Source organism: Aphelocoma coerulescens, chromosome 3 (assembly GCF_041296385.1).
Source record: "Aphelocoma coerulescens isolate FSJ_1873_10779 chromosome 3, UR_Acoe_1.0, whole genome shotgun sequence".
Lineage (NCBI taxonomy): Eukaryota > Metazoa > Chordata > Aves > Passeriformes > Corvidae > Aphelocoma > Aphelocoma coerulescens.
In genome coordinates, this window is record NC_091016.1 from 2,167,869 (window position 1) to 2,181,661 (window position 13,793).

A 13,793-nucleotide genomic window follows, 5' to 3' on the forward strand; every position below is an offset into this window, starting at 1 on the left:
CATTGGCTTATATTTCACTGGTTGGCCCAGTGATGTCCCAAATATCTCCTGTTTGATCTTCCTTATTAAAATCAGCTGAAGCTTTATTTTTGGAGCTTCTTGCAGGACTGCTGCTGTAACAGTTAATTCTCCCCCGTGTTTGCCCCCATGCGATTATTCCCCAGCCCCAACACAATGCACGCGCTGCACACAAAAGATCAAAATGATTCCAGCTTGTTTGAGAGATTCAAAAGGGCCTGTGATGCTCCAGACACAAGAGCGGCCATTTAGCAGAGCAGGCTCGGGCTGCACACACATCAAGGTAGATCAAAGGCAGCGGAGATTGCACATTTCCATGGGGCCGGGGCACAGCACTGGGATCCGGAGAAGCACGCAGGGAGGAGGCGCAGGGAGCAGCACCGGGGGGGGGTTTATTTCTGTTTGGATTTTGTCTCCCCGTACTTTGCGTGCTCTGAAGGGCGGCAGCAGCTCGACAGGGCCCTGCTCCTCTGCACCTTAGCTCGGTGCTGGCGTAAATCAGTGCGGCTAACAGGGAGCGATGCCAGGAACAGCTGGACCAGTGTCCCTGCTGCACATGAATTTCTCCACCTTTTAGGTGAAGAAGCCCGTGATTAAATAGTTATTGGGGGCGGAGGGAAGTAATTACAGAAGTTACCAGGCTGTTGTTTTTTCAAACCATTTTGCAGTATTTTTTTTAGAAGTGCTTACGTTTTTTTAATTGCAGACATTGTGCTGATTATTTGAAATCTTTTACAGGACTGAATTGCGGAAGGAACCGGTAACTGCCATAAGATCCAAAGGTAAGAGACGGATGTTGCGCTGTGGAAAATTAGTGTCTTTCTAGTGTCATTTATACTGTAGAAGCCTTCCCAGAACCACATTAGGACCTGTGTAAAGTACAGAGGAGGGAAAGCATGGAATATCCCTGACTCAACGTGGGAGCCAGCAGGGAGCTGAGGAGGACAGATCCAGGACACAGAGGAGGTGTTTGTGGGGCGGGTGGTGTGGAACGCAGAGTCGGGATCTTTGCAGGGTTTAATCAAACGCCACTGAACAGCAGGTGAGGGAACATGGAGAAGGAGAAACGTGAGGGTTCCTCAGTATTCCCTGTGACGTGGGTGCAGCTGGATGGTTTTGTCTGTGGCCAGGCTGGTTTTGTTCTGAATTGGTGTCTAGGCCCTGCGTGTTTTCGCTCCCCACACACTCCAGTTTCCCCTTCACCCCCTGCAAGGCCCGCCGGGGCCCGCAGCCGCCTCTAACGGAGCCTCCTGCCAGCAGGGCAGCGCTGGCAGCCAGGAGCCCTGGCTCTGGGTGCCCGGCAGTCTGGAATGGCCTGGTTTTAGAGTCATGGCATGGAACTGAGGTACGGATGCCATCAAGGACGGCTGCTTTGGTGGCACTTGAAAGGCTCTTGCGTCCCCGGCCCCTTTCCTCAGAGCCGTTTGGCGTGGCAGCGAGCGCGGGGCTTGCTCTGATGTTCCCGGCGGAGCGCAGCCCCGCGGCCCAGGGGGCCTGGGATGGAGGATGAAAGATGCAGCTGCTGCATTTGTAGATAAGGTGTTTATGGAGCTGGTGCCGTCAGAAGCACCAAAGTGCCTCAAACACGAGCCACAGTCTCTGTGAGTGTGACAGCCTTCCTCCTCCTGCTGCCCCTGGCTGAGGCCTGGGCTTCGTCCCAGGCACTGCGGCTCCCACGCTGCCTTTGGACAGCCAGCAGCCTCTGGAATGGGTGGGAACAGAGAGCACGGCTCTGTCAGCCACTGTGGCCTTCACTTCGTGTGCCACGCTTCCCGTTCTGTTCTATCCGCGGGTCAAATGAACTCACATCTCCAGAAATCTCTCAGGCACTCTGAACTGCCATGGGATTCTGCTGCTGTCAGTGAAAAGGGTTTGCTGATTCCCAGAGCCTAAGGTTAAAGCTACAAGATCAGGCCTGCCTGGACCTGATCTGATCTCAAAGTGGTGGTTTTTCACACGTGACGTCATTGCCGTTTTTGTGCCAACTCTGCGATGTCACGGCCCGCTGGTGACTTCATCGCAGGGTCAAGTAGTGGGAGAAAGGGGAAGAGAATAGACAAAGCTGCGATTCAGGCAGCAGCTGGTCAAGTAAATTGCTTGGAGTGGAAATGTTCTGCCCGGCTACCTTGCGGCACAATGGAGTGGGAGCGCTGAATGAGGCCGCTGTCCGGGCACAGCCGCTTCCCTGCCGGACACCGCACTGGACACGCACACCTGGGGCCAGGGCTCCCAACTCCCACCCCTGGGTCGGCCTCGGGTGAGCTGTCCCGTGCTCGCGTCCGTGACAAACGGCATCGCCACGGAAAAGGTTTTACAGCTCTGCTTTCTGTCTCCCCACCCGCAGCGTTCTGGGGCGAGTCTGACGACAGCAGCTCCGAGCTCGAGGCTGCTCTGCGCCCACAGACCCACAGCACAGGTTCAGACGACTTCGGTGACTTCTACGATTGAGATTCTCGCACTGGCTCTTGGGAAGAAACAAACTCTTCCTTTCTGTTACACGGTGAGCGTGCCACCGAAGCGCTGCTCGTCCCTTCATTGGCAAAGAAAATTAAATACCAAATAAACATGATGGGTCCCATACATCTCGTGTGTGTGCTCTCTCTGACGTGCAAGTGTTTTCCTGCCCCCTGACAGTCCCCTCCTGAGGCTCGTCTGCATCCCAGTATTGGGACTCGTCCAGCGCTAGACGGGGTTTGGGAAGAAGCAGACAAGCATTGTGGGTATGCAGACAGGCACTGCTGGGGCGGGCTGGCACGTTTGATCTTTTATCTTCTTCTGCAACAGATCAAGAAGAAGAAATGCATAAGATGCCCATTTGTAATTCAGCACATTTTGGAACAGAGCAGCATTTACATGCGGCGAGCCCCAGTGCTTTCCTGCTTTTCCCTGCTTTGTGAAATCCGTGGTGGCGTTGCTGTGTGGACATCACAGTAATTGGATGACTCTAGGAGCTTCATGCATTTTTAATTTTCTTCTTTTCATTCCTTTTATCTAAAATTAAGTTCATTAAACATGAGATTTTCTTTGGGAGGGAGAAACCAGGGGACATATTAAAAAAAAGCTGTTTGTAATGACGACAAGTTCAAAAGCAGAAAGCAGCACCCCAATTAAGCCGTGCTGTGCTGCGGCCCCACATCTCCCAACACGGGCACCAATCTCTGCACCCCATCCCTCAAAACCCCGCTAGAAATGGGAACAGCATTCAGTTTAACACGAGGAACACGTAGGCTGAGAGCTCAGCAGCACAAAGTGAATTGCAGAAGGCTTGGAACCAAGCAGGAGCCCTGGGCACAGCCAGCTGCTGTGGGTTTCAGTCTGCCGTCAGTGAGGGTGCAGCCTGGAATGTTCTGGGAACCGGGCTGTTTGCTGCACCGAGGATGGAGCTGGGTGAGTCTGTGACCAGGGCTGGCATCCTGGGCCACATCCTGGGCTCGACTAAGGGACTAAAGCCGGACTTTACTGAGGGCTTTAACATCCTTTTCACCACACCAACCCCCCCCGTGTCCTGTGGGACTGCTGCTCCCAGAGAAAGCCTTGCGCTGTAGGGTGGGCACGTTGTTCAGGGGCTGGGAGGTGCGTGGAGAGGAGGAGCAGCAGCCCCGCTGGACAAGTCCAGCAGCCCGCGCTTCCAAGGAACGTTGCCTGAGCTGCACGGTTGTCTTTGCAGCTCTAAGCCCTTCCCGAGTGACTCTGGGCTGCTGATGTCAGCCCGCTTTCTATCTGCTGCATGACACCAGGCTGCGGGGCTTTCCGTCGCCGCAGTCCGGCTCAGCCCCAGACAGCGGCCCGTGACAGGTGACAGATGGCTGCGGAGCCGTGCGCAGGCGATCTCTGCCTCTCGGCGTCAGAGCGATAGCCGAGTTCCTCCGCAGCGTTATTTATGATACTCTTATTGTGCACAGACTCATTAGATGCAAAACATCCTGCCAGTCAACTTCCCCGTGCTCCTTCACAGCTGTCACGCCGCCAGCCCGGGGCTGATGGCAGGTGATGCTGACGGACAGGGGGACTGGAATCAATACAGCCCGAACAGATTTCCATCGGCACGCCACTCATCCGCAGGAAGCCTTCCCTGCTCCTGCCGCGGGTGCGCCGCTCTGTGCTGTGCTCATGGATGCACAGTTCGGGGGTAAGGCCCGGGCTCGCGGCCGGGTGCAGCTGCTGGTGCTCAGACCGACTTTCCAAGGAATTGTCTGTTGCAGTATTAATTTTTCCAGTGCTTGTTTACCCAAGTAATTATAAGATAAGACGACCGCGTTCCTTTTGCGTCCGCCAGCCTTCTGTTTCCTTCGGCATTATCAGAAAAACAACTGACTGCTCATCAATACAAACAAAATGTTAACGCTGAGCTGCCGTGCTCCCTACAAAATTCCAGGAGGAGAAGCACGACAATAGGAAGCTTCAATCAGGGAGCGTTTCGTCAGGAACAGACAAAGGACAATCTTCAGCTGATAACCACAGGTGTGGCGCCACTACAAAGTTGCAGGCGAAATTTATTCAAGTCACAGATTTTATTGAGAGGAACGACAACAGAAAACGGCTTAACAACAGCCAAGTGAGGATAAGAATAATGAGAGACACAATATTGGGTTAATTTGTTCTACAGAGAATTAGCCAGGTACCAAGGTTCCCCTCCGCTCCCCAAACCGGCGGCGTTGACTCGGCAAGCACTGCTGAGATTTTGTTATTTTAGTTAATGACTCCCGGGCCGCTCTTCCCTGTCCTCAGCCCCGTGGCTGCCCTGCTAACGGAGCTGGTGTGCGGGGACAGGACACGGTGGAGCAAAACCTGCCTCGTGTTAATCCCGTTTAATTCCCGACTGTTTGATTCTATTGCGGTGCCATCAAACGGCCATGAATTAACAGTATTTGCTTATGCCACGGGCAGAGCGAGGGGACGGGGGCTCTTTGCCTCGTGCCACTCTCACGGATCACATGGAGCCATTTCCCACCAGAAATGTCCCCTCAGAGGGCACAGAGCAGCCGTGCCCTGAATCGCTCCTGTTGTTGCATAATGCAGCATATATCGAAACTGTCTGAAGTCAGGATGTTCTTTAATGTGCGATCTTTGCGCACTTTCATGTAGAGACCTAATTAGTGCATCCTTTCCTCAAGGACACCCTGGAACTACCAAGCTACTACTTTCGAGGACGTAGTAAACCCAGGTGTTGAGGCCTGTCTTTGTGTACGTTCCTAAATTGTTGAAACACTCCAATCAATTCCGTGTATCCTATAGCTGAACCATGTTCATTGTAACGCTAAAACTCACACCTCCAGGTCAAAAAGAGGTGCAGACCCTTCCCCTGAGCATGAGGAGGAGTTGGCTGGGGTTATGTAACTCATGTGGAAATTACTGATCAATCCTAAAGGAAGGGCTGTTTTTGGGAAGTTTGCAGCTCTGGATTTCTGTGTATAAACAGTGGTGTTGGAAGTCCGGTGGTTGTGCTGGATTTATGGAACACACCGAGCACCTGGCTCACACAGCACTGAAATAAATCATCGATGTCTCTCTTAATTACTGCCTTGTTGGGCAACACTGCTGCGTGTGCGGCCAAAGGAACCCCACACTTGCTTTTTATTTGCAAGGGAGGGTGTTTTTCCTGTCAAACTGCTTGTTTAAGGCTGGCTTTGGAGGGAAGTTGTCACACTTTGTGTCCTGGCTGAGTGTGAGGGCGCCTCAGGAGTTGGCATTCCCTCAGGATTTGCTTTTCCTCCTGGATATCACTTTTGTGCCCTCAGGCTCTGCTTTTTCCTTCTGGGTGTCCCTTTCGTGCCCCAGGAGCTGCCCAGACACGTTTTGGGGCGGGCCGTCCCCTCACGCCCCCCGCTTCCCCTCAGGCCGCCATTGCCGTGCCCTCAGCCCACACCTAAGATGGCGCCGGCGGCGCCGCGGGCGCGCGCCCCACGTGACCGCGCGTCCCGCCCCCGCCCCTTCCCGGCGTGCCCCGCGCCGCCCCCCGACCCCGGAAGTGCCGCCGGTGCCGCCGGTCCCGCTCGCCGCGGCCCGTCCCGGTCCCGCGCCATGGGGGTCCCGGCCTTCTTCCGCTGGCTCAGCCGCAAGTACCCCTCCATCATCGTCAACTGCGTCGAGGAGAAGGTGAGCCGGCCGCTCGGCACGGCACGGGCCCGCCGGCGGCCGCCCCGGGGCTCGGCGGGGCGGGCGCGGGGGGTCGGGGCCGGTTGGGCCGCGGCGGTGCAGCCCCCGGTGCTGAGTCCCCGCCGTGCCCCCGGGGGCGCCCCCGGGGCTTTTCCAAGGCGGCTCGGTGGGTGGGTGGGCGGGCTGGGGCTTTGTTTGGATGTTGTTTGGGGAGGTTTGGGGTCTCGGAGTTTTTTTCCGGAGCTGTAATCCCGGTGGAAGCGGCCGCTGTGCGGGAGGAGTTATCCCAGCCCCTCGCTCCTTCCCGCTGGCGCGCGTGAGCGCTCCTGGGAGGAATGCGCACGTGGAGGAAGTGGGAATGGGCGCTCGGAGAGGGAGTCGGGCTTCTCCTCCAGTTTCCCCCTCTCCAGCCGCTTCGCTGCAATTCCAGCCCTTCCCGGCTCTGCCTTCCTGCGACTTCGGGCCGGAAAAGTGGGATTCGTGACGTTGGTGAAGCTTGAGTAGGGAGCGGTGGGGGTGCTTTTTGCTGTTTCCTCTCTGTCTCTCACAGTCCCTGCTTTTCCACAACTTTTTTTGGGAATCAGAAGCCGCAGCAAGCTTCGGGAGCGCAGCTGCCTGTCTTGGAAAGAGTGAGAAAACGCCAAGGAAGTGGTTAAAAGCAGCTTGAGGGTCTGGAAGCTCCTCGGCCTCCCTGTTTCCAGGCGGATCCTGCTCCAGGGATGGGCAGCACAAGGCGGCAGGGCGGGAAGGGGACTTTGGAGGGGGAGCTGAGCTGCGCCTTGGAGCTGCAGGGGGTTCTTGGGATACCCACAGGCGCTCACCCACTTCCTCGGGCTCTCAGCCTCCTAATCCTTGCGTAATCCCCACAGCCGCGTCATTTGCGGGTCTTACTCGTCGTTCTGCAGCTCCCTGCTTTACCCTGGGGCTTTATTGTTTGGAGAACCGCCCCAAGCCCGGGATGTCACGCTGCATCCGAGCCTGTGCTGGCGCTCTGTAACCTGGAGCAGCCTCAGGGCAGGGTTTGTCTCGTTGCTGGTGTGTTCTAGCCCAGGATAAACATCTCCTGGCCGGACAGGGAGCTGGTTGTTCCAAAGGCATCCTCTGAAACCTGGCCTGCCGTAGCAGCAGAAGGTTTTGGTGAAGGCTGTGACACAGCCTTGCTGCAGGGTCCCACAGGTGCCTTTCCAGGCAGCATTGCAGCTGAGATGATGTTTGTTTACGTGGGTTTTTGTGGGCTGGTTCCTTCAGGAACATCCCTGCAGCCGCGGGAGTGTTGTGCCATCCTGTGGGACACGGTGGGAGGGGACAGGGAGGATGGCAGCGGGGGGGGTCTCCCTTGGATTTACTGTGCCCTGAGCATGGCAAGTTCTCCTCCTCAGGGCTAACTCAGAGCATTTCTGAGAAGGCAAGCTCTGGAGTTCCTGCTTCCCGAACTGCTTTTCCAAATAATTTGTGCTCTCTTTTGTTGGGTTGTACCGGCTGCGTTCTGCCCTTCCCAAACACTGCTTTGCAAAGCTCAGAGCTTGTGCCGGGGCTTCTGCCTCTCTGCTCCTCCTTCCAAGGTGTGCCTCCCCTTGGGGAAAGGCCTGGGAAGGAGAGGAAGTGTGGGAGCTTCACGGTGGGGGAGATGGGGGAAAAGAGGGCGAAGGGATGGAATTCCGTGTTGAGGCTGCGGAGGTGCCCGGCCTGCCTGCAGCAGGATGTTCAGCTCTGTGCTTCCCCAGGGCGCTTTTGTGCTTCGGGTTCAGGCAGTGAAACAGAGGAGGTTTGGCTAAAATTATCAGTTGCTCTTGTGGTTTTATTGCAGCTGTGATTTCAGCCCTTCTCAGCAAGCTGGGAAGTTTATCTTACCTGTTGCTGCAAGAAGTGAATTTTTAATGGGGGATAATTAAGATCTAAGAATCTGTCTGGGAATTTTTATAGAAAAAGGAGGGGGTTGTGGGCTTTACAGTTTTTTCCCTTAATGCTGAGCTCCAGCAGTGCTGGTCTCTGCACCAAACTCCTGGGTTGTGTCTGTCATCCCTGCTGTGAGCTGTCCTGAGGCTCTGGGAAGCCCTGGTGCAGGGGCTGTGGTGGTGATATCCAGCTGTTCCTGGATAATAACCCCTCCAGGCCCGTCACCTGAGAGCAGCCATCATTTAAGCAGCAGTTACATCTGTAACAGGTCAGGGCAGTTTCCTCTGAGAGCGAATTTGCCCTTTTCAGCACATTTGTGAGTGGGTAGATTTATCTCCGTGTAACCGAAGGTGCTCTCACGTTTAGGCCAGACAAAGGTTTGTGTAGCCCTGGTTTTACTGATGGTGTGTCCCCTTTTTTTTTGGTCTTTGGTAACTGAGCTTGTAGCAGCCGAAGTTCTTTGTTAAAATAAATGAGGGGACACAACGAATTCCTTGGGTTCGATTTGCCGCCAGTGAAGCGGCAGCTGCTGCTGTCCTCATCCACGTTGCCTTGTTCCAACTCAAGAGCACGTTGCAATTACAGCCAGGACAGCACACGGATAAATCGCATTCATTAACTTTTTTTTATATTCAAATCTGGTCATAAATCTGAGAGTGGACTAGGACAGCAGGGAGAAGCTGTAGTTTGTCTTACTGTAGATGAATTTAAGCTTCTCTCACGATGTCATCAGCTCCGTGTGTGTTTTAGGATTGCTGTAAATCTCTCTAATCAGAAATTTTGTATCTATCTTTGTAGCTTGTCTCTTTGAAATATTGAAAAGTTGATCCTTGTTCTCTTACCTTGCTAGATTAATCAGATTTAAGAAAAAGAAATAATCTTCTTCTTAAGCTGAGCAGGAAGAATGAGAGGAAGATCTTGAAGATAATAAAAAATCCAGGAGAGAATATTCTTAACCAAATGGACAGGAATTAATAAAGCTGCAACTAAAGTATCATGTTTGAAGATCTGTTTTCAATGGTTTCAATAGAGGCCGTGGATGAGAAGCGAACAGTTTAGTTATATCACAAGAGATATCGCTGCCAGATGCTTCAGCCTTCCAGCAGGCTGCTGCATGAAAACCCCCACGGGTTTGTGAAGGGGGGGCTCGTTTTCTGCCTCCCGGGGCTGCCATTCCTTCTGAATCCCCTTTAGCTCCGGGGGAGGGCGTGGGTGGGGCATGCAGGAGAACCTGGGGGGTGGCCCGCAGTAAAGTACAATGTTTGCACCCGACACTTAGTTTCTGCTAAAACCACTCCATTTGAGAGTGTGTGTGTGTGTCCAGAGAGCTCAGCAAAGGGAGCAAACAGTGCTTGGGGATGTCATCTGCCAGCATAACCGGGCCAAATATAAATACCAAAGAAAGGCTTTGGAGGGTTTAATTTTGGCTTTTTAAGACGGGGATAAGCTCAGCCAGTCCTGCTGCTGCTTTAAGCAGGAAAATTGTCCAAAGTTGATGGCATGATCTGAAAGTTTTGGGGTTTTTTCCTTCTGAATCCACATTAGGGATGTGGAGAACTCACTCAGTGAGTAGCAGGCAGTCTGCAGACAGAAGTTCAGGGAAGTGCTTGATGTTGGCTCAGCAGCAGCGGTATCCTGGTTTTTCCCTGTCCTGTGCAATCCTGGGACAGTAGCCTTCACCTCAGAACATGCCATTCATTTTTAAACTTGGCTTTATGCCCAGCTGCTCAAGAGCACACTTTGTTCCACCTTTGTGGTGTGTTATGACCCATTCCAGCCAGAATTCCTCTGAAAACCATCAGGCTTTTCCTTGCTCAGCTCCTGTCTCTTCCACACTGTTGGGATTTAATCCGGTGTGTTACAGGTGTGGCTGGTGGTGTTGCCTGGGAAGGGAGAATCAGAGTGTTGCTAACTGCCTTTTGACCAAACTAACCACAAAACCCAGCCACAAACCCAACAGCAACAAAGGCCCAGACAAAACAAACCTGAAGTTAGGGTGAGGAAACAAGTGACCGTGGTTGTTGAGGGTGTTGAAGGATCCACTGCTGAAATAGTTCAGACACGCGGGTGGCTCCGGGTGGTTTGGGAGGAAGGAATACCAAGGGACACGGGAACTTCTCTCGTCAGCAGTGTTTTGTGGTTGAAAGCAGCTGTAGGGAGCAGTGCTGTTTAACAGTGAAGAGTTCCAGGTGATGTGGCTGCTCACCGCGATCTTTTCCTTCTGCTGCCGAAGTAGACTTTTGTGAACCTGTGTGTGAATAGCTGCTGGTTAGTTGTGCTGAAATCCTTGTCCTGGCTGCGTCCCCAGGCCAAAGAGTGCAATGGTGTCAAGGTCCCCATCGACACGAGCAAAGCCAACCCCAACGAGGTGGAGTTCGACAACCTCTATCTGGACATGAACGGCATCATTCACCCCTGCACGCACCCCGAGGACAAGTAAGGCGCTTCACGGGGCCCTTCACAGCTAACGCCTGTCTTCACGGGCGGCGTTTCAGGGGTTAAATCGAGTTTGCTCTGTGTTTTAGGCCGGCGCCCAAAAACGAAGATGAGATGATGGTGGCGATTTTTGAGTATATCGACAGGATCTTCAACATTGTGAGACCCAGGAGACTCCTTTACATGGCCATAGATGGAGTGGTGAGTATGGACACCTTCAGTTCCCAGCCGTAGAATCCTCGTCTCCCCTCAGTACGGCAGAGTTGTGGAGCAGCTTGTGCTGGAAGGGACCTTAAAGATCACCTGGTTCCGTGTGGGCAGGGACACCTTCCGCCGGCACAGGTTGCTCCGTCCGGCCTGGCCTTCAGTAGGTCTGATGAGAAATCACCTCTGTCAATAACTTGTAGCCTGAAGCAGCTCTCAGGACAGGAGACATTGTCCGGGTGCCCCAGGTGACCTGAGGTTTTCCATACTTTTTTTTCAGGCTCCACGTGCCAAAATGAATCAACAGCGGTCCAGGAGATTCAGAGCCTCAAAGGAGGGCATGGAAGCTGCTGAGGAGAAGCAAAAAATCCGACAAGAAATTCTGGCCAAAGGTAGGGCAGTGACCTTATCAGGGGCTCTTCCACGAGAAGCACCTTGTTTGATCGCCTCGGCGAGGTTTTGAACAGGGCTGTGTGTGTGCGTCGCTGGGAAAAGGGGAGAACAAGCCCAGGGAAAGCTGGATCTGTGTTTTCCAAAGTTAAGAACTGAGACAAAACAAAATGTCATCTTTTTCTTCTTCGGTCTCCTGCCTGGAATGAGTTTGTGTTGAGTGCTCTTAATTCCTTTTGAAAATAGATTGAACAGAAGAGCGGGGATAAATGCAGTGGGAAACAACCAAAACCCTTATGGAAGGAAGTACACATTTGTAGGGCTTGATGAAAGGAGGATTGAGGCTTAAAAGCAGGGATCGGATGGAAGTACTCCCGCACAGGGTTAATGAGCTGCCAGCAAGGGGAGTTACTTGACAGTGGAAGCTCTAAACTCACTGAGGAAACAGAAGTCAGAGCAACTTTGAGGGTGGCGGTGACACAGCTGGAGTGAGAGGGGAGTGTGCTGCTGCTGTCTGGGCTTTGAAATCACTTTGCTGAAGTAACAGCGTTCATAAACGTGGTAACAGCTGTAGGGTGGAGGAGATAGTACAGTGGTAAGAGCTGGTTTAGTTTTGTTTTGCAGGAATTTTATTAAACAGACTGGTTTCAGTGAGTTAATTATTCCCAGGGGAGCTGTCTGGGTTTCCTCATGCAAAAATGTTGGCAAGGGTCCATCTGGGACATAACTCAAAGACTGTTTCTGTTGCTCCAGGTGGCTTTCTGCCTCCAGAGGAGGTGAAGGAGAGGTTTGACAGCAACTGTATCACCCCGGTGAGTGGCCTGGCCCTGTAGCCAGCGGTTGCCAAAGGCCGAATGAAGGTTTAATTTCTTCCCTCCCAACCCTTTTCAGGGAACCGAGTTTATGGACAATCTCGCTAAATGCCTCCGCTATTACATCGCCGACCGCCTGAACAGCGACCCGGGCTGGAAGAACCTGACAGTAAGTTCGCCACTTTCACCCTTGAGGGAAATGAAGGAGCTCTTTGGGATCCAGCTGAAGAGCAGTAGAAATTTGACAGGTTTGTCTCTCGGCCTGGCTCCGAGCTGTTACTGACAGCGGGCTGACCTGCCCATCCTGCTGGGACTTTGGAGGTCCATTTCGTGCTGATAGCTCCATCTCCCAGCACCATTTCCTGTGATTTCACTGAAGAGCCGAGGTGTGCTGCTGAAAGCTGCAATTTCACCTCATGGGAGACAGGGCTTGAAGAATACTTTTTCTGCTGTCAGGGAAAGTGTGAAGATACATTGTAGTTGTGGTTTTGGCGCTGTTTTCTCTTTTTTAGTTGCTCTCTCATCAAGGCTGTGTTTTCTCCATGGCTCTAACAGCAGGCAGTGACAATAATACACGTCAGCTTTCTGGGCTTGGAGATTCTCCCCTCTTCTTGCCCAACCGCTGCACTCCCCCGGTTCTGTGCACACAAGGAGCAGAGCAGGCAGGAAATGCAGCTGCTTGTGTTATTTGGCATGAGCTGACCATTTGAGTGCTCTCATTCGAGGGCAGTTGGCTCTGCTCGATTCTCCCCATCAGATGGGGGTTTGTGGACACTAATGCTCGTCAGGATGGCAGGGAGAGGAGGGGGTGACGAGGTCGTGTTCCAGTGCATCAATGAGCTGAATCTGCGAGTTCTGCAGTGCCTGTTCCGTTGCCCTGATGGTTTATCAGGACACGTCCAAGGTGACGTGATCGTTTCAGTGGAATTTGAATCAACGTCACCTTCAGCCTGGAACTGCCAGAGGAAAGTGAGGGTCTCTTCACTGGTTCCATGCTCATGAAATAATTTCATCCTAAATCACGTTATTTTAGTTGAGGCCACAAATTAGAGTTTCAGGTATTCATGAGTCAGGTGCTGTGTTCAGTGCATACGTTACTGTTTTTTTTCCTGGGGCAGCATTAATTGTTGATGTGGTTTGGATGTTTTTCAGGTTATTTTGTCGGACGCCAGTGCTCCTGGTGAAGGGGAACATAAAATCATGGATTACATCAGGAGGCAAAGAGGTAAAATTCCAATTAATGTGGACATTTTAAGGTGTGGTCAGTAAGAACTCACTTTGCACGACTTTGACAAAACGTAATTTTCTTTTATGCAGCACAACCAAACCACGACCCGAACACTCACCACTGTCTGTGTGGGGCTGACGGTGAGTTCCTCTCTTGTGGTTTCTGGGTGATCACATCAACGTCTTGGTTGAGGCAGAACCTACTTTGCTTGTAAACTTTTTTCTAAAAAAAGCCCCAAAACTCGATGATGTTTATCCTTCATCATGTTTTATTCTTCTCTCTTGCTCGGTAGCTGATCTGATCATGCTTGGCTTAGCTACACACGAACCAAACTTCACCATCATTAGGGAAGAGTTCAAACCAAATAAACCCAAGCCATGTGCTCTCTGTAACCAGATGGGGCATGAGGTTAAGGATTGCCAAGGTCTGCCCAGAGAAAAGCAAGGAAAGGTAAGAATTTTGCTGTTTCTAGGATTTTTTTAATCTGTAGTGTAGAAGGCGATCCTCAAATCGTTCTTGCTGTTGGTTTTGGCTGAAGCATGCTGCAAATTGTTATTGGGAATACCTGGCTTTCCTCTTGGAAGTAAAAACACAAAAGTACCGTGCCAAACCCGACACCCTCCCTTGTGGTGTTTTGTCGTTCGGGGTATTTCCCACCAAATGAGAAAAAAGGATCAAGAACTAAACGTAGGTGCAGAGCAGCAAGATCCACA

At 52.5% G+C, this 13,793-nt stretch overlaps 2 protein-coding genes across 2 annotated transcripts in view; both read left to right on the forward strand.

Moving 5' to 3' along the window:
• The window catches only part of KIZ (kizuna centrosomal protein), a 28,075-nt gene extending 25,477 nt beyond the window's left edge, over positions 1–2,598 (forward strand). The window contains exons 12-13 of the mRNA XM_069008765.1: positions 757–800; positions 2,363–2,598. Of these exons, the coding sequence (XP_068864866.1) occupies positions 757–800; positions 2,363–2,466 (148 nt within the window). The 3' untranslated portion in view covers positions 2,467–2,598. The remainder of the gene's footprint in view (positions 1–756; positions 801–2,362) is intronic.
• Positions 2,599–5,977: 3,379 nt separating this feature from the next.
• Positions 5,978–13,793, forward strand: part of XRN2 (5'-3' exoribonuclease 2) — a 32,490-nt gene continuing 24,674 nt past the window's right edge. The window contains exons 1-9 of the mRNA XM_069008766.1: positions 5,978–6,114; positions 10,319–10,446; positions 10,536–10,647; positions 10,931–11,042; positions 11,794–11,852; positions 11,932–12,021; positions 13,005–13,077; positions 13,170–13,220; positions 13,373–13,530. Of these exons, the coding sequence (XP_068864867.1) occupies positions 6,040–6,114; positions 10,319–10,446; positions 10,536–10,647; positions 10,931–11,042; positions 11,794–11,852; positions 11,932–12,021; positions 13,005–13,077; positions 13,170–13,220; positions 13,373–13,530 (858 nt within the window). The 5' untranslated portion in view covers positions 5,978–6,039. The remainder of the gene's footprint in view (positions 6,115–10,318; positions 10,447–10,535; positions 10,648–10,930; positions 11,043–11,793; positions 11,853–11,931; positions 12,022–13,004; positions 13,078–13,169; positions 13,221–13,372; positions 13,531–13,793) is intronic.